The sequence below is a fragment of the Colias eurytheme genome, chromosome 4 (genome assembly GCF_061535395.1).
Source record: "Colias eurytheme isolate Ceu_HAF_F1 chromosome 4, ilColEury1 Martin Lab GWU primary, whole genome shotgun sequence".
Lineage (NCBI taxonomy): Eukaryota > Metazoa > Arthropoda > Insecta > Lepidoptera > Pieridae > Colias > Colias eurytheme.
This window is the reverse complement of record NC_142983.1, coordinates 11,833,855-11,855,211: the sequence shown is the minus strand read 5'-3', so window position 1 is coordinate 11,855,211 and position 21,357 is coordinate 11,833,855. Positions and strand designations below refer to the sequence as shown.

Sequence of the window (21,357 nt, the reverse complement as noted above, 5' to 3'; positions counted from 1 at the left end):
TGTTCAATTTAAAGTACCTATAGGTACAAATCTATAAAAAGATGATTTTAATAAAATTCGCACACCATGTGCAGTTCGATCCAACTTGAGAGATAGGATAGTTATCAGATAGGTCGGTACTCGTAGATTTATTTAAATATTTTGACTATTCTCTACGTACTAAATGATGCTATAAAATCGAAAATTCACCTAATAATTATAATGTACCACGAGAAGCAATAACTTAATAAGGGGCACACCCTTATTAAATGATATTATTTTACTAATGAAACATGCTCGGACAGAAGCATAAGAGTTTATATAGAAGCATATGAAATAAATTCAACCAATAAAAGAAATGCACACTAAAACAGATCTTTTGGTTATAATCGAATTTCAACCGCTGGACGACAACAAGATCAATCAAAAAGATTTTGTAAAATGTTGTTGAAGATGTACTTTCATATTTTGTATCATTCAATTTCAAAAGAAACAGTTGCACTTAATCTAGAATAGTATGCACACTAAATAGCGAAGTCGAATATACTTATAATATAAACATAACTTGACTTACGATATGCGCAGAAAGGTCGCGAGGAGGCGCGCACGCACGCCGTGAGTACCATGGTGAGCGAGTTGCAGCGACTACGGCGTAGCGGATCGCGCGGTCGTAGCGCGGCGTAGCGGATAGAGCGGAGCTCAGAGACTAGTGCGCGCGGTGCGAAGGCCGACAGGCGACTGGCGCCGCGCCGGGAGCGCGATCCCGCATTCGAATTAAAAATTGAACTTTTTTGTACGAATCCGTTTCTTTTCCACCCTTAGTGAATTTTTTTCGCGCGTCTCGCCATTATTTCGATTACCTGAGATGAATTTTTTTAAAGCTTTCGCCGGGCGATGCACGTTAAAAGCTGTTTAATTTTTTTATGAAAGGGGAACGACGGGTTCGGCTAACCGATGCGCGAATTCCGATATCGAGTTTGATTGAAAAAAGTTAGAAATCGGTTAAGTTACATGATGCAGCCCGTGCTGCACCCCGCACCCCTTGCTTCTTATTCACTTTTTATGCTACAAATGACACTCTCCTTTCCAGCAACACTATACTAGCGAAACCGTTAATATTATTAATACGTACATATATATATTTTTTTGTAGATATGCATGTTGCTAATTGCAATAATACTAGCTTTCCGACTACGGCTTCGCCCGCGTTGTCTAATACTGTGCTAAAACCTAATAAATTTTATACTAAAATCTTCCTCTTGAATCACTCTATCTATTAAAAAAACCGCATCAAATTCCGTTGCGTAGTTTTAAAGATTAAAGCATATATAGGGACATAGGGACAGAAAAAAACGACTTTGTTTTATACTGTGTAGTGATGAAGAAAATATAAAATAAACTTTTATTAAAATTAAAAATCCTATAGATGATATTGTAACAAAACACTTTACTGAAACTGCAACTGACTTGACAAAATGTATGGTTTTTGAACAGTTTATGTCTTCGACTTTCTTAATAGCGAATACATATATATTAATTTCGTTTTTTTATGTGACTTCTCATAAATATACATTTAGGTTTGTCTTGATTGATTTTTTTTAATAAATAGGTACTAAAAGCAAGGAATATAAACTTGCAGTCCGAACCTATAAAATCGGTATTTCCGTAGAGCACCAAAAACCGTTTTGAAATGTAAAGTTCGGACATGAAAGTTCAATCAGTGGTCCAAGGGGCTACTGAAAGTATAAACAGCACTTTGTGATGGAAATGCGCAAACAGCGGCAGCGCGGCCGCGGCCTTTGAGCTGCAGCGGCGAGCTATTTATTTAGGCGCCCATATATTGCTACTTTGAATAAGAAATTCGCTCTTTGTACTCGAGAACTCTTTAAGCTGAATAAACTATCGAGATCGGTCTCATAAATGATGTTTTTCTTAGGAGCCACCCTCCGTCGAGTCACGCTCGACTGATCGCATGTAAATGTAACTTCATACGCTTTGTTTCGAATTTCGATCGACAGTTCTATATAGGTCAGTGAGGCGCAGTTTTGTAGTTTCAATTCATTGGGAATTGGGATATCAACTGTTTTAATATTACACTAATCAAAACAACGATCAACCATTTTAAGAAAAATTAAGCTGCTACGCTGGCTACGCTCGTAGCCCGTAGCGATTATATTTTATGATATGTATTTCCATAATGCAATATACATCATAATATATTTAGTTCCACACGTGTCTTAGACGCAAGGGAAGGGTTGCGCGCGCGCCTCCTCTCCATTACTCATAATTAATAGATGTCGCCTCATGGCGCGGGGTTGCGAACTTTAATATAATATCATGATCGATTGATTTCATACTTCGTACACGTTATGGCGATGTAATTTGAGCTTAATGACTATCCAATAGCCATATAAGGATTTTTTTTCTAATGCATATAAATTACACAAATGCAGTCTCTTTATCATATTTTTTATTTATTAAGTAGATACAAAATATCAAATCGCACAATCTCTTTAATTCGGTAAAAAATACGCAAAGCGCTCAAATTATTATTATTTTTTTCAATAGGTACATGAATAAATCGTGAATAATCTTGTTTAGTAAAGAAACAAAAATGATGTAATCACGTTTTTTATAGCGGCTCTAAGTGTGGCTAACAAGTGTTTTAACATTCGCTGCAGCCCTCCGGGAGGCCGGCTGACCCTCCGACCTGCACCTTTTTGTTACGAATTAATATTATAATGTAGCGGGGTCCACTTGTGCTCTGCTCATAAATATTTTGTTCCTATTTTCAATACTGAATTATTGTGGATGTCTCAAATGGAACAGCAAATTTAATTTTGCAAATTTCCATTAATATACACCAAGTTTTAAGTTTTAGTTTTCGTTAGATACATTATGCTGGTATATATTATAAAAAATATGGAATATTTCACATAATATTATTTTATACTTTATCAATAATAAAATAATAATCAATCTCCTAAAAACGTTTTCAATAATTGATAATACTTAGCTTTATTTCTTTTGGTAAAAAAATGCGACGTTGATTTTTTTAATGGATCGTTGTGAAATATAATTTTCCCTATAATTTACTGTCGCTTTTAAATGAGTATACCTACCATTCTTATTTGAAGTATCTTACAATTATTATAAAATAAAATATATTCTAAAATATGTTTTTGTGTTAAAAATACCAAAAGACTGAATTTATTACCTGTTAAGACTAGAGGCCTTGAGTTTGGTCAATTAAACATAGATAAAACTGTAATTGCATAAATGATAATATAAGCATCGTGTAGCTTGTTATGATCCTGTAATAGAGAGAGGGATCTGAGAGTCCCCGGGGAGGTGCTCCTCCGCTCCACTGACAGTTGGCAGTTGACACACATCGCAACCCATTCTCTCTGATTTACATCCTCGACGCGTAATGAACGTCTGCACGTTAACAACTTTTCAATTATTTATCAAATGACATGTAATGAGGTTTTTGTAACATACAATTGTTACTGTAATTGTTATTACATCATCATTTCAATTAATCTATACTAATATTATAAAGCTGAAAAGTTTGTTTGTTTGTTTGAACGCGCTAATCTCGGGAACTACTCTTCCGATTGGAAAAATTCTTTCGGTGTTAGATAGCCCATTTATCGAGGAAGGTTATATATCATCACGCTACGACCAACCGGAGTGGAGCCACGGGGGTGAAACCGCGCGGAGCAGCTAGTAATTTATAAATACGATTATATTGTTGTATATAAATTGTCACCGCACAATTTATATTTTGCAAAAGTCCTCTCAAAAGATTGTAAAAAGTAGTGAACAGCTAAGAAAGTATTAGATTCCTATTTATTATTTTTGCTTAAAATTGAGCCGGAGTATTTGTTATGCATGTTAACAAGATAATATCGTCGTTAGATATCATACGGGTTCATAACGTGTGCCTATATGACAACATTAGCATTGTTCTCTGCGGAATTGATTGAAGTTCCAGTTCAAATAAAATGCAGCGATATTGAGTCAGAGAGGTAAACAAATAGTCCGCTGGTCGCCGTCAGAGCGGTATCAGAGCGGGAGGAGCGCTATCGGCCGGAGTGCAGCCGTAATGAATTGCGACTCTTATCGATTGGTATTCAGATTGCATCGCGTGCGGGGCGCGGTACGAGGAGGGGGGAGGCCGGCCGCCATGCTGGATTAGCGCGGTATTTGCATTTTCAATTGTATCTGAATGAGGTCGCAGCGAAGGGTTGCGCGTGCCGCTAATCCCGTTAACTGGTGCTGTACATAGTCACCCCGCCCGCCCCGCGCCCCCGCCCGCTCCACGTGCACCCTTGCTTTTAAATCGCTTTAAACTTCCCGAGTTTACTTTCCAATAGGTATTATTATTACGCGCTCTTTTTGCGTCTCTTTGTTACAAGGTAAATATTGTTTCACTTGAATATCGAATCGCAAACAACGAGCCCCCGTTCGCTGCATACGCACAAGAGATTTATTACATTGAGAGGACAATACAACAACGATCGGAAGTATTTTCGACTTGAGGACAGCATTTTTAAGTAAAAGGTAAAACCTGTAACTAGGTATACTTCAATGGAAAAAATGAGCATATTATAAACTTAAAATACCTTCATATTAAGTAAACGAGTTTTGTTTACCATACCACACCAACCATCATCATCATCACTACATACTTATACTTACATAGTATAAAACAAAGTCGCTTTCCCTGTCCCTATGTCCCTATTTCCCTTTTGTACGCTTAAATCTTTGAAACTACGCAACGGATTTTGAGGCGGTTTTTTTTTAATAGATAGAGTGATTCAAGAGGAAGGTTTATATGTATAACAACATCCATTAAATAATGGAGAAGTACTGTTATTTTAGAAAGTTTCTAATGTGATGTCGTAAAAAATTACATTTTTTCCGCTTAAATTGCAAACGCAGGCTGAACCCTACGAGTTTTATCAAAATAATGTACTAAGTATTATACACATTGAAAAGATCTACAGAAAAGTCCGCGATGGTATAAATCTCTCTCTTATGGATAACCCACAATAACTTTTTTTTGTCATTTACTTTTTACAACAAATAATGGCTAATTTTCGAAGCGATTTTAACCAATACAGCATTAATCCTTAACCAATTAAATACCTTGAATACATTGTTCATTTAATATAGATCTATATTGCCCTTTACACCGTATGATTTAAGTGAATATTTTCGAAGATATTACAGATTTAAAAATTGCGGGACGTAGCGTACCGGTACCGGCCGCCCGGCTATCTATTTTATACACGTGCGAAGCCGGAGCGGGCCGCTATGTTTTTATATTATACATAATACAACGTTCACAGTTTTTCTGTAGTGTATATTTAGTATCAGAATTGCACCCGTGCGAAGCCGGTGCGGGTCGCTAGTATTGTATTAAATAATTAAAATAACATAGTATGTAGTATGTATGTACACTATTAATTTAATTTTAAAAATAGCTTTAAAGTTTCTTTAAATTTAAAACATACTCTAGCTAGATGTGTTCTTAATAGCTAACAGAAGCTCTACAAAGAAAGCTCAGAATTAAAGGAAACATGCACTTTCTATCTTTCTGCATCTTTGCTCAGTAAGTAAATCACTTACCTAATAATAGGTATGATAATATTTCACCTCCAAACGCTATAAAGAGGAAGTAAACATTGTCATGGCTCGACGTCTCAGGATCGAATTCAATTGTGTTTGTGCGTGTGTGGGTGTGAATGAATTTCGGTATTTTTATAATAACTTATGAAAAACATAAGTTATTATAAAAATTCCGGTATTACTTTATATTCCCTGTATTCAATTAAACTATAAATGATATGAAAAGCGGGAAAAAAAAATTAGTGGTTGGATCTTCACCCATTGTGTCTGCGGACGAATGTCTCGAGATGTGAGTACTTTGCAGGCTGCAGCTCATTAAGGGTGTCGCGGGGGCGCGTGTCACGGGCGTGCGGGCTGCGGCGCGAGGGGAAGCCGGCGAGCGGGCTTCAGGGGGCGAGGGGGAGGGTGGTGCTAATCAATAGCCGATGCAGCTGCAGCGCCGCTAATGCGAGATAACTGATAAGCCTTTGTCGCGAGCCAGCATCTTGGCGATGCGATGACGAGATAACTGTGTCTTTGATGCGAAGTATATTTGATAGTAATGTGATCTATTTGATGTATTTCTATTTCATATGGACTAAAACTCTATCTAATGAGGACGGCGAATAAAATACCTCATAAATCTTATCTTATATACAGGGTGTCCCACTATTGGTATACTAAGCGCGAAGAGACTTGTAGTTTTGCATACACTGATCACGTAAAAAATACTTAAACAACAAAATTACGTCAAAAATTTTTTGCTAAATTTTTCCTGAAAATCCATGTTTTCTTCTCTAGCTTCGCGCAACCGGCATATACCGCTTCTCTAATGTGAGCATTTTGTCTATGAAAACATTATATTAAACGATAGCTCATGTGCTGGTGACAAAGTTGGGCGGGTTGCTTGATATGGGTGTACACATAGAGTTTTAAGAATTCATCTACTTGAAAAAAAAATGCGTCTGGAATTTTTTTAGTATTTTTTACGTACTTAGCGTATGCAAATCTATAACCTCCTTTGGGCTTAGTATACCAACAGTGGGACACCCTGTATAAAAATGAATCGCAAAATGTGTTGGTAAGCGCATAACTCGAGAACGGCTGAACCGATTTCGGTAATTCTTTTTTTATTATATTCCTTGAAGTACGAGGATGGTTTATATGTAGAGAAAACGTAAATATGTACCACGGGCGAAGCCGGGGCGAACCGCTAGTATGTATATAAAAATGAATCGCAAAATGTGTTGGTAAGCGCATAACTCGAGAACGGCTGAACCGATTTCGATAATTCTTTTTTTATTATATTCCTTGAAGTACGAGGATGGTTCTTATGTAGAGAAAACGTAAATATTATGTACCACGGGCGAAGCCGGGGCGGACCGCTAGTAACTACATAAAATAAAATATCATGTACCTACCTCAATATTCATGTTATATAGATCAGTCGAATAGCGTTGAACTCTAACACATCACCTCTACATTTACATAATAACATTACGAGCGACCCCTATGTAAATTAAAAAATCTGATCCCTAATCTATAATGCTAAAAAACACATAGTTAACCCTTCACATCTCGGCAGAGGCGCAGGTAGCGAGGCGGCGCCGATGTCGCATGTAAATTTATGTAAATAGCCAATCTGCATGCGGCGCGGCGCCATTGGCCACGGCCGCGGAAGGGTTGCGACTTGCGACCCGATGACTGCCGCGCGACTCGCGGCGTGCGACCCGCGCCGTGCGACTCGATGGCCGCGTTACGCGCATTACGCGCACGTGGCGCGCGACCCGCCACCGCTCTCGCACCTAAATTATCATTAAATGACCCGTATTTTGAAACTTTATACTGATTTATTTAATGGCTGAAATGCGACAAGTTTAATCAGCTCAATCATTTTTTATCGCTTCGGATTCAGTAAATCCCCGGCCAGCGGACGTAATGTAAACATTGCGAGCGCTCTATAATATTTTATTACAGTGTGCACTCTAGGAATACAATTTAATCATGTCTTTCCTAATAATATAGATGGTTTAATTTATTCAGAAATGCTCGAATTAATGTTCCAATAGATTAGAGAACTATATAAACTGTAAACTAAAGAAAAAGTCGGATTCTCCGATAATATAATAAGTTACTGTTGTTAAGTTTGATTTGAAGGTCTAGGAGGGAGGGCCAGCGCGTTGTGAATGTATGAACCAGTCGGAGCAAACAACAACATAATTTGGCTGCGGCCTGCGGCCTGGTGAGTCCGCCGAGCGAGCCGGGCCGCGGGCACTCTTATTCAACTCATGTTCACCGTAGACTGGACATAGACGCGGACGTACCTATTTATGTTTTGTACGTCAGTGCGTTTGATCAGAATCTGTTTCGCTCTCCACCTGAGTCTGTAAATTATATTACATTTAGATTCAGGTTCAGAACAATATATTGGCAGATTTTTATTAGAAAACTTAAATACTATATATATATTGTATTTCTTTTTCGTGCAATTTTATTAAGCTGGCGCGAGTGGAAGGCGACATCTGTGCCGCTGTGCGCGGCTGAGCCCAACTGTGCGAGTTCACGCCAAATTCGCATGCAAATCGATTTGAACGCGGCAACTGTGCCGAGCCGGCTCGCGCTCGCCCGCGCCGAAACATTTACGAGTTAATGTCGTTCGCGTCGGAACGTGTTTCAGATTCTCCTCACCTAGCCATCGAAGATTAAACACGATTTGATTTCGATAAAATAAAACTCGCCTCGATCGCACATTCGCATCACGTAGCTCTTTAGCTCGAACTCATACTAAACAACGTTACAGTGTTATATTCTATTCATGTTCGATGTCAGTATACTTTTATCATAGAGGTCTCTGTCATCCCTGCGAAGGTGTGCGCACGGAGTGGCCGGGCTGAACCAACGAAAGTGCATCGTGAGTTCGTGACAGGCAACCCTTTGAGTGTGAGCGAGAGTGGAGGCTGACTGTTAGCCAAATGGATTTGTGAGCGCGCGCCGGCAGCTGCGGCGGCGCGTGGCGCGCGCAGCTTGCGTGTCAGGACTCAGGTGGACGTGTCCTATTGTTCATCTCGCAAACACTTTCTTCTGCCAGTCATTTCAAAGAAGAATTATACACCTTATACATTTTTACAAGGCTCCTACATAAGCTGCTGCTCCTGCACTGAACGTCTCGACATTAGTTAACGCTGAATTCAATAAATATACAATTTTCTGAGAAATAGTTTAATCTACATTCATCGCTCAGCTCTGTATTAGGGTCGTCTCGTGCAGCGTACGCGTCGTGTAATCTATGTACATATGCAATCAGTAAATCTCTGTAATGGCCGCCGTCGTGCGGCCGCATACGTCAGCGCGGGTGTACGTTACAGCCGCTGCCTCTTGCATATGGTCATCGACCAGTTAAATAGATCACAACTCGACAAGTACCCGCGGTCGACTCTTGTCAAACGAACTAGTTTTCTTGAGCTTTTACTTCACATGTCTTGCCACAAATTACAGCTTTAGACGCAAAATGTATATCGATAAATCACTTCATAGTTAAAACGGCACATAATTTGAAATCGCTCGCTGCTCTATTTGAGTAAATATACAAGAATCAACTCTCTCGACATGCTTCAGCCGTAGATTTGAAGGAATTTAATCAGACAGAGATGTGTTTAATTTTCTAGTATTGAACTCATCGATAGATAGATTAAAATCGTTTAACGGCGTTTGATCGGAGCGGAAGGGCTGGGGAGGATCTGGCGCTGACGGCGGATCAAAGGCCGCCCCGGGCTCGGCCGCGCCACTCTACTCACTGCCGCTCCCTCGCACCGCTTACAATTGAGATATTTGACTGAGATGCTCATCCGTTTACGTTAAATGTGGATGTATACAGAAGCAGGGGTATAAGTATAAAGTCATCTTCCAAATTATTAATTTCAAAAAGTTAGCAGCTAACTTTTTTATAAGGTATCATCTTCATAAACTCAACGGTTCTATCAATTGTGTAAACATCAAACTAAATGTTAATTACGTGCCTTGATATGATTTTTATTTATGAGGATCGTAAGTGGAAGCGGGAATAACAATGACCTTTTTGTCTTAACATTAAAACAAATTGAATGAATAGGTATTTTTTTTGTACTGCATAAAGTAGGCAACAGTAATTGCAATATCCAACGTTGTATGTATTTATAAACAAACATCTACTAGGTACTTAAGTATGCTAGATAAGTAAACATACAAAATATATTGTAATGACTCTATTATTCTGTGTGTTTTCGCTCATTCAGTAGCACAGATTGAAAGATGCAGTTCGTTAACTGCCACCGAACAGTAGGTAGTTATGTCATGAATCTATTCGTGTCTGTGATGATGATACCCTCGGAATATCTTCTTTCCCAAGGCGCGTCTGTAATCACGCACCGGTAAATAATCATACAAATTGTCAGCAAATAAGCTTTTTATACAAAGTAAGTGATTTAAACAAATTTCCTCAAACGAGCCGTCGTTTCCGACATTAGCGTAATGGTGTCGTCGATGTAAACATTATAAACGCATTAAGTTTAATCTAATAAGGCGGCGCGGGCGTAGCGAAGCGTGCAACGGCGCGGGCGAACGCGGCCTGTCGTCCTGCCTGCGCTGCTTGCTGGTGCTGGGCGAAGTACTGAGCAACTCGCAAATAACAGACGTGAGGGGCAAACCACGGAATACTAATTGAATGTCAACTAAAATCAACATAAATAGTAGAAAGCGGTGGGTTTGGCGGTCGCACGCACACACGCACGCACACACACACTCCCGTGTTTACGCGCTTCACTTGCATCTGGCGCGCACGCAGGTAATTAGCGTTTTAATGGCATTTCATTAATTAATCATTCGATGCTCGCGTTATTTACATATTCTAATTTGTTTATTAATATTAATATCGCTTCAAAGGTATTTCCCAACAATCAATGAACCGGCCGAGAGAGCGACGCAGCTCGCTGCGCGAATAAAAATAATTGTAGAGCCTTACAAAACGAGTTCTGTTTGAGTTTTATTTACCAATGTTATTTGAAATTCGAAGCGCGTAATATGCACGTGTATTAAATTTGCAAACATTAGCATCGTAAAACTCAATCGTCTCTGCATTTAGCGAATAGGTACCTTTAGAGTCGTATCGATATATTCGATTAAGTTCTATATTTTAAGTTTTTAAAAGGATGTTTAGTAAATTAACGACTACGCTATGTACCGTTCAATATTTTTGTACAAAATTTGATTTATTAGTTATTACATATAGAGTTAAAATAAAACGATTTTTTATCTCAGCCGCTATAAAACATAATTTATGTGTCTAAATTCGCGACTGTTAACAAATCAGTTACAACCATTGACAAAGGCAATTCGAGACGGCTATGTGCGTCGCGTCGACGGGTGAGGCGCGCGTGTGTGTGTGCGCACGTGCAAGGGTTGAGAGACAAAGGTACCCCGGTGCCCGGGGGCAGCAGAAGCCGTTTTTTAGCGGCGCGGGCGGGGCGGGGCGGGCGCGGGGCGGGGCTCTGCTTTGCATACCCACGCCCTCATCTACATAGCGGCCTCTCGGCCCTCCCGCGTCCTCCCGCGGCTCCGAGCTGCATGCTACACACGGGACACCTAACACACCACCACGGCCCGCACGCTCACATATGCGCTGTACACAAACTGGCTTCTCACTGAACTCGTTTACCAGTTACTCTCATTAGCATTGTATTCACTGGACTTGGGAAAGTGTAGGTATCTACTATTTGGTATAGTATCTTCAAACTTAACATTCCAAACTCCTAACGAATTGAAGCTCACGCTGAAATATACGTGAAATTCCTAACTTATATAACCTTAACTTACTCATATAAAATTAGTACATATCATTGATATAAATTTTGCAAAACAGGGATGCGGGCGGTCTATATTGGTTTCAACCCCATTGTTTATTAAATATCTGTTCACAACACATCTTGGAATTAACTTTACGGATCGAACGAAAATTTACATGCGAACACATAGGTACAATTTATACTTTGTAGTTATCAAATATCAGTAAATACCTTGTAAAAAAGTTAATTATGTTATGAATAGCAATAATTGGCATGGTAGAATTAGGTACTCCAAGTTTGTCTTGAACCAAGCTTTTAAACTGGAAGTTTTTACCGACTAACTATAAAACATAAAGCTTACAATAAGCATGATTCATTACAATATGTTTGTTATTTCAAGCTACAATTTGCAAGTGTAGGAAAAAAGTAGAGCTAAAATGTAGAGCTGTTGTGTTTCGATCACTATCGCATCGGGCAAAATTATTTTATATACCTATTGTGTACCTACCTAAGTAGTAAGTATGTCAACTTCTTATTTATTATCATTACATTTCCTCCAATTAATGAACTTTCTTATTTAGGTCCAAGCCATGATTTATATAGTACCTTGACATTAGCGCCATAAGAACAATTGTGAACCAATTTCTTAGAGTGGAATATTTTTAACAAATTATTTGATGATCAGGTAACAATATAATATACTATAGTCTAGTGAAACATAATATGAAGGGACATAAATTATTTCAAAGGATATGAAGTGAAATGCATGATAGTAGATAATAGCTAGGTACGTACCTACCTATAACCTATTTGTTAGGCTATCGTATGAGTTCATCATTATTCCTAATAGGTTTGTTGTTAAGCTTTAGCAGCTTTCATTTATGTTTTTAAGGCGTTACCCGGCAATTTCGACTATGTTCAACCTCTATAAAGTCTGGTACAACATAAAGCACAATACCGAAAAAAATATATAAAATAGGATGGTCTTTGATCTTTAATTGCTCGCGAGGACTTTTTTCCAAAATTAATAGATTTCTAGAAAAAAAATGTGCCGTGGTCATCGATTTTTCCGCAAATACTCTATAAACTTCGTAACCTGCTGACTTAGAGCTCTGAAAATTTTATGTTTAATAAATTATCAGTTACACAACAGTCCCTGACGAGGATATTTTGTTTCACTGATTAGTATCTTTTTAAATACAAAATGCGAGGAAAAAAGAAGGTGCAGCGGGAGAGGTTTGAGATCCGTCAAGTATGGTCAAGGTTATTAGCGCATGTATAAGCCTTAAAAAGATGTACATGTTATAGGAACTTCTCTAGTCACGTGTAGTTGGTAGCAATAGGATACATATTATTATTATGTTGATAAACAATAATAATACATCAAACAATAAATGATGTAAAGCTTATAGCATTAGCACCTTTTTAAAACAAACCACGACAAACGCACCGGCTTGACTGTGTCACTGGGCCGCTCGGCTTCATTAGCGAACCTTTCTTATGGATGCAGCTGAATCCCCAACTTTTTTACCGAAACCGTTATTTTGCACATAAATCTCACCCTTCCAAACTTTTCAAATTTTAATATCCCGAACAATGCGATCGCGTCGACTTTTTACGTGGAATTTTTTAAAATGTGGGGTAATGCATTTTTTATTGCGCAAATCGCGAGCTTTTCGGAGACGCGGTCGTTATTCGTTCCCACGGCGGAAATGGGTCACGCATTGTTCCGCTCCTTCGTTTTTGTGCTAAAAAATGGATTTCTGCGGAGACGTGTCCCCCCCTCGCCCCTCGCGCCCCGCGCCACCCCGCGCCGCACCCTGCCGCGCTCCCTTGACACACTTTTTAGGGTAAAAAACATTAAATTTCGCAGCTTGTGATCGAATTTTCTCAGGAATAGTGATTTTTTTGCAATAAAACATCGTGTAGAACAAGAGGCGAGACTTGTCGGCAAGGGTTGCAGACATCTGTCGCGGCTGATATTACACATTTCAAATAAATTTGAGCGCAGGGAGCCGCGGGCGGCGGGCGGCGGGCGAGGGGCGCGGAGGGGAGGGAGCAATAAAATGATTAGGTAAACAAAACGGAGGCCGCGGGCGGAGGGACGAGATTACCTCCGTTTTAACGCGTGAAAGATTTCAAAGGCCACTTCACAAATCCATCACATGTAGTGGCCGGCGCGAGGGCGCAAATTCGATTCCGGCGGAGATTGGAGAGCGCCTAACGACGTTAGCGCGAGTGGCCCAAGCCTCTTCAGCCCTCCACTACACAATATTCCATTCAAACATTTTCTTTCACATATTTTAACTATTGAAAAAGAGTTTTTTTCAACATAATTTTTCCATGAGTACCTAGAGACACAATTGAATCTTGTTATCGACATTGATGGTAAATCTTTTAATTCCACTAGCTTCATATACTATGTAGATTGATAAACCATAATTTTCATCTTAACCTAAACTTGTGAGGAGAATATCTGTGGAGAATATGATAAAGTATCTAAAATGTATCATAATTCATACTATAGTACATAATATGAACAAAATGTGAAAATGTATTTTACTCAGTTACCGTTGTACTCTACGAGCTAGATAAACCGTAATACAGAGAAGTGTAGGGATTTTTTTGCGTAGACTTTTGAAATGTTAAACAAAATATATGACGTGCTATAAATTATAATATCTGATTAATGTAGCTCAGCTCGTTACCGCGTCACGGCGTCCGCGTCACGGCGCGCGCGTGTTGGGAGTTGACCATGGATGACGGAATAACGAAATGAATGGAATGACTAGACGTTGACAGCTTTTATATTGATTTATTTATCATCAAGCGGCCGAAAGCCTCATCGAGCTTTCACTTGTTCTTACAATAAAGTTTAATAAACTTTCCTGAAATATACCTAGAGAACGTAAAATAAAAACGAAGTTCTGCTGCATAATGTTTATTCCCTGCGCACACACACTCGCACAGGCACGAATCAAGGCTAATATGACGCGTATGATATTCAATGACAAGAACAACAAAGCCCTATTAAATATCTGGTTTCCCGGACACGCCGTAACGGGCCGCTTTGTGCTCCCGTATTCATCCTCCACTAATAGCGGTTTGTTTTCACTAATAATCGTTTGTTTATAATATATCCCATAATAGTGTATAACTGTATAGTGCATAACTCGCGAGTCGCGATCGCTTCGCTGAAGCGGAAGCGCTAGAGCTGAGCGATAACTTGAGACTCAACGATGAATGTTATCCACTGAAATAATCATGACAATAATTGAACTTTTGTGTACCGATAGAATCGACATTAAAAATCGTTTGACGTATTTTCTAATTATTTATTTAGTAATTAATGATTAGCATCGGAATCCGAGTCGTGAGCGAAATCACACGACCTCGATACGAATAACAAAACTATTCAATTTCATCAGGCTTTGTTTCTCAAATATTATTCAAATAGTTTTAGTGCAGTAACCTTGAAACGTCTCGTGAAGCTGTGTCATTGTGTAAGCAGTTAACATTCATAAGAGTTAAGACTATCAATTTTAAAGATACCTACTGTTTTATGTTGTTTTAACTTCACTCCGGATTGGTTCTATCTATATCTATTGTACACAATGAACAGTTATTTATAATATTAGTTCTAGCATTGTTCTTGATTTATAAGAGCAGTCTTTTCGTAACAACTATCGCTTTCTATCTCTTATCAAGCTATCAAAGAAATCAGTTTCAAACCAACACTTCAATTGTGTTCTGATCACCTTCACCAGAGTAATTGGTAGGTTATTGCATAGTACAATAATAGCAAAAGACAGCTGTATCTTAAATAGGGTATGTATTTAATTCTGCGTGGATAAAATTTGGCTTGCGAAATATGTACATTATTTTGTTTTAGTTAAATTAATGTTGTCCATCGTAATGTAGCTATCGTAATATGCCAACGTTATAAAACGCCGTGGTGGAAGGCGACGAGTGCGTGCGGCGCAGTGACAACAATATTGCAATTACGCGATCTTATCCGCAAATTACAGCTCATTTAAATAATCCCCCAGGCGACTGTCCGCCTTATCACAGCGCGGTAGAGGCGATTATGTCACGCGGCGCTTATCGGCGGCATTTGCATCGCTCGCCTGCACAAGCGCCGCGCCGCCACCGCACCGCCGGCCGCGCGAATCCTTACAACGTCATTATTGCTGAGCTGCCATTATGTCTATCATTCATAACGCGATTGTTATCTCGACACCATTGTTAACTAAAATGTGAAAAAAAACGAATGTGACGCAACTGAAATTAAGCGATCGAGACGCTGCGTTAGCGTGAATGGAGATCTATAAATATTTGAGTAGAGCGCGACTCGCGAAGTCGCGAGTGACGCCGCAACATTATTTCGAGATCTCGGATCTTTTGTTTAGCCGTTAGCCTCCAACAGTTCTGTGCGCACAAAGTGAGGAGGTTAATGAGAATACGTCGGCGAGGGCGGTTATTCTTTATTGTAAGGTAAATAGCATCGGTATCGGTGATCTACTTATTAGATGCACACAAAGGAGGCTGAATGAGCCGGCCGTCGATCGTGGGCTTTATCAAACAAGAGCGGCGGCGATGGTATCGTTAATATGACAAGTAATTTTATATTTCAACAGCACAATGGAGCTTTGTCACGCGCGAGCGGCGCGGCGCGGAGCTGGCCGCCGCGGGCCGCGGGCAGGTAGCGGTGGGACTCGTACAGTCTGCACGGTGCGGGTGCTGCTCACTGCACACTACACACATGCACATCAGGAGACAATGTATTAATTAGCGGTGTGGAACACAGAGCAAGCAGCCTCGCGGATCAAAAGTTGCGTGAAGCAGCTCGATCGCATGTGAGACGTTACACGGTGCAGTCTATATACATTTTTCTGCATTGTGTGACACTGTCATAATAAAATAGATATGAATATCTACATGCATTTCATAATTAAATCATCGTAGATAATAAATTACGTTGATTGTTTGTGAGTAAATAGTGCAGATGGGCGAGGTATTCTATATAAATATAATAGCACAGAAAAAACAAATGTATTCTTTACATAAATACACAAATGTATTCTTTACATAAATACACAAATGTATTCTTTACATAAAATGCCAGTCATTACGACTCAAGTTGAGCTGTTGGCTTCGTGGCGGCTGCCAGTCGAGCAGTTCCATACTTTTTGTTGTAATATCATATCGAATGAAATTTCTGGAATTTTTTTACCGTTGAATAGAAAATTATCAGGTTAATCGTAAACATCGAGAATTTGATGAGTTTATTTTGTTATTGTTCCTGTACAAACAGTAGACTGTTTGCAAGGAAGAGCACCGCAGGAGTGGAGGGAGCGGGGGGGGGTCGAGGTACACGATGCTGCGCGGTAATCGAATCATGATCGTTAATCGCACGGCGCGGCCGACGACCGCCACTATTAATCCACCGGGAAGAGGCGCAGTGGGGGGGGGGACGGTCACGAGCGCCGCACGAATGCGCAGCATCCCAGATTTGAATACTAGATAATTAATATCGCTTTATTAGCGGTGGAAATATCGATTTATGAAGATATTATCCGCTTTGAGGCGCGCCGCCCGCGTCAATCTGCCGGGCCTGGGCGAAGCGTGCCTGGCTTTCTATTATACCCCATTTTAATGTTTTTACGAAATTAATAAAGAAATATTATGTTAACATGCAATCGTATTAGTGATAATAACTAATAAGTCTTACACGGCTCTATCTGATCTAGTATCTTTGTTATTTTACTCTATCTTTGTTATTTTGCACCAAAATTAGAATAGCATTTTTGATTTTTATTTCACGTGTAGGTAATTATGTTTTAAATATTAAGTTTTTATAGATTAAGTTATAGAATGCTTGTACATTGTACAATCATGTCTCTAACCTTCGATAAAATCTTTTGTGTAACACCTTTCTTTAATCCATTTCGATTTCTTAAAGATAGCTGTTGTATAGTGTCATGTGGCAGATAGGGGTAGGAAAGGGGTGCGCGGCGCGTGCGCAACCCCTTCGCAAAAACGGCATTTAACGATCTTCCTCCGATCTCCAACACGTGCCACTAATGTACTTTGTAGAATTAAGATATTTAATAGATTCATCGTGAGTATTGTACGTGTGCAGATTCAAAGCACCGTGTTATAAATTTAGAACTAATGGGCAGTTTTACTTTAATTGCAGTATGCGGAATATGCAGTTGTAAAATAAAAAATAAAAAAAATATGATTATTTACTAAATGCATTAAATTGTAAAAAAATAAAGTTAATTATATAAAGCTTCAATAAGCGCAATGAGTGTGCTTGTCCGTCTGTGCGACGCTTTGTTGTAAGTTAATATATTACGTTCATTAATTGTTATAAATGGTTAATTATTTAATTAACCACGTCATATTGTTTAATACAAATAAAGTCTAGTTGAATAAATACAATCAAATCAAACTGGTCTCACCAGCTTTCATGAAAGTAAATATTATAGGTATTTAAATCATAAATGTAAATCAGCTTGAGAACAAATTTGCACATACGACTTACGAGTATATGCATGAGCTTACAAAGTTTAAATTTATCGAATGTAAATTTGAAAGCGAGCCGTGCGTTGTGAAACCAATCGTTGAAGGTATTTTTTATTGCATATAACATATTTGCTATTTATTTCACTTGCAAATGGCGATACGCAATTAGAGAAATTGTCGGCAACTAAATGACTTTATTCACTCGATTTAATTTCAATACTTTGAGCAATTTAAGAAGATGAAAAACAAGCATTATTTTGAATCGGCGATCATCGGAAAATGAAATAAATACCGTCGAATAATACGCTCTACATTCACCGTGAGTCACTCAGTCAAAGAAAGCGCACACGATGATTGCATATTTTACTGAACTTCTTTCTGAAATGAAATACTTATGCAAATTAATTTCTTTATAATAATAAATAATGTTAATATTATATAATTGTAAAACTGTTAAATAAATAAATAAATAAAATAAGTATACATTTTTCAATAGAATCGTCTAGAGACAAAACATGACCCGTTCACGATGCAGTTACGATGTTGCACGAAACAATGACTGTTATTAAATGCTGATCCTAATTCGATGCAACTGCATCTAGCAGAACTCACCGCGGTTTAACCGATCTCACGCATATTGTTTTTCCTATCATCATATTCAGCTTAGCAGATGGCTATAATTAAAAAGTCGTGATTAAAGTACGAGTGTTGTAAGACCGCATTCCAATTAGCCTGACACTTCCCAGACTTATTAAAGCAACTATTCCGTGGAAACTGCGCATCATATTATTCCAATAAGAACCGAAATAGTATCTAGATACCTAATAGATGGTGAGCTTGGATTACGGGAAAGAAATAGAACCTTAATTTTATTGATATTATAATGAATATTATTCATTTCCATGCCTTCACTGTCATTAACTAGTACTTGTCGTAGCCAGTCTTGAAAAAAAAGATTTAACATAGTGCATAATAATATGTTTTATTTAATGATAAAACATATACCTAGGTGGGTGGGTATATTATAATCCGAAGTTAATGTTTTTTTCAATCAAAATAATTGATTTCGTTTCGATTAGTGCACGATGTGGGAATCGTAAACAGAAAAAGCGGTCGAAGTTAAAGTTCACAGGTAATACGCGAATCGCGTGGAGCCGCGCCGGACGCGCCGCTCCGCCCGCATTACATAATATCGTAACAGAATAATAGTATTTCACAATCACTACCTCACCGAGATACATTCATTGTGCAACATGGAGTCATGTCCAGTTAGAATTCATATTATTATAATCTGTTTAATACACCTAAATATATGAATATAACTGGATGAATTTAAACAATCCTGTAAGATATAAAAAAATAATTGGATCTTTTAAGACAAAAAGTGGAATTCAAGTAGTCTGTGCCACTGTGTACACGTAAAAAAATACCCGTCGTACAAAAAGAGAACACGTAGGTATATTCCAATAAGCCGCTAAAGAAAAATACTAAAGAGCGATGCATAAAGAGTTCTTCGGAATGATAGATTATATTTATTGACGGCCGCGGCGTCATCATTAAATAGTTCGTTTCGAGCATTCGACTCAATTAGAGGTCGCGGCTCCTGTGAGCGTAACGCGTGTGTTTGTTTATCACAGTCACTACGTTTAATTAGCGGGCTCGACGGGCGCGGCTGGTCGCGGCTCGTTAGCCGGCGGGCCGCGGCCGGCGGGCTGGCGGACCGCGGCGGACGGGCCGGCAGGCCGCCGAGCGACATCGCGCGATGAGTCGATACTATCGCTGAAACTTTAACGAGCTTTCGATAACGAGTTTCGATCGCGACCTTTGTGATATGAAGCGAAGTTATTTATTGCTCACCAAATGTCATGCGTTAATAATAAACACAGAAATTAAACGAACGAAACCGACGCTCCGTTTGTGTCATGTAGAGCACGAATACACCGCACTCTTTAAATATGTAAATAGCATTTGTAATCCTGTATTTATTGGGACGGTTATTGAGATCCATTTACCGATATTTTCACGCGAATTGCCACACAATAAAGTTTCGCCTGTGAAAGCTCAAAGCTTTAATAAAATTATGATTATAATTATTAATAATCATAGACAGATTTACATTCAAGTAATGAAACAAAAACATGTGGAGCATACTGCATATTATGCTGACGATCAAAAAGTGCCTTCAAGGAGGTCACGGCGGGGTGCCGCCCGCTGCCGTGTGGCCCGCACACACACACACACGCACGCAAACATACAAACAGACACAAATGTTATCAAGTGAGACCATTAACTGCTTTATTAAAACTGGACTTGCTTACGTTATTGGTCGAATAAAAATAATTTAAATTATGAGCTTTTCTAATATGTTAATTTGAGCGCAAATACAATAAATTTGAGATTCTATAACATTTATGTTGCAAGAAACAGTTAAAAAATATAACGAGTATAATTTGTATAGGTAGCTATAATTCTACTTATAAGATCAACTCATTTAAGCTGGTGCACACAAGAAGGCCACGACAATGTGAATTGGAGAGCAATCATGCAGGTCGCCTTTTTCTCAATCAAATCACGCAAATGAGTAAGATCACGGAGGCCGTAATGTTGCTGCTACGTGCGCTGCCGTCACCCGCCGACACCGCCGCCGCTGGCCGACACCGTGTGACCGAGACACCTCTCACTGCATTACACTCAATAACACTGTATTACACCAGCGCAGGTGCTTTGCTTCGATCACATTATGCTAAACTGCATCGCGTACGCGTCGGCCTGTTACGATTTCGAAATGTAACAAGTAGATCGCTCCATCTTACGGACGATGATTTTAACAAAAGACTATGAACGTAAATTCTAATTCTTTAATTATCAACTCTTTAGTTGATCCACAAATCACAATTACTGGTATACTTTAAAGAAACAACCATATTTAAAACGAAACTTGAGAATTGATAAACAAATCGAACGATTAACGATAGGTTAGGACAATATGTGAATTACTAGGCTGGATGAAAGCAATGAATGATTAATTAATTAGCGAGCTAGGGACCGCCCGCGGCTGCGCTCGCGTGCGCGGCCTGCGATGGATGCGGCCGGACCATTTCTCAACCATTTGCTTTGTAATTTGTTTCAACTTAATCGACTGCCCTTCTACGGAGCCCGGCAATTAGCTCGTTCTTATATTCTTTTATTTTAACTCTACGTGCACTTCAATCTGTTCATTTTGCGATTTTTATTGATCATATAGAGACTCTTCTCAATAAAAATTATCGACATTGAAATATAATGCGGCTCAAAGCGTCCTTTTATCTCACACTAGCTGTGCCCGCGACTTCGTCCGCGTGGAATAGTGACTGCATAGTAGGTAGTTGTTACTACTTAACTTTTATTGAATAAACACGTACTACCATAAATAATT

The 21,357-nt window shown here is 39.0% G+C and overlaps 1 protein-coding gene across 5 annotated transcripts in view; it reads right to left on the bottom strand.

The window, feature by feature from the left end:
- Positions 1-21,357, bottom strand: part of LOC149909245 (uncharacterized) — a 195,812-nt gene that overhangs the window by 21,378 nt on the left and 153,077 nt on the right. The window contains exon 1 of one of the 5 annotated variants that reach the window (XM_090101470.1): positions 554-714. The exons of the other annotated variants lie outside the window; for them this stretch is intronic. Within the exon in view, the coding sequence (XP_089957596.1) occupies positions 554-605 (52 nt within the window). The 5' untranslated portion in view covers positions 606-714. Of the gene's footprint in view, positions 1-553; positions 715-21,357 lie in introns of those variants that run through there. 5 annotated transcript variants of the gene reach the window in all.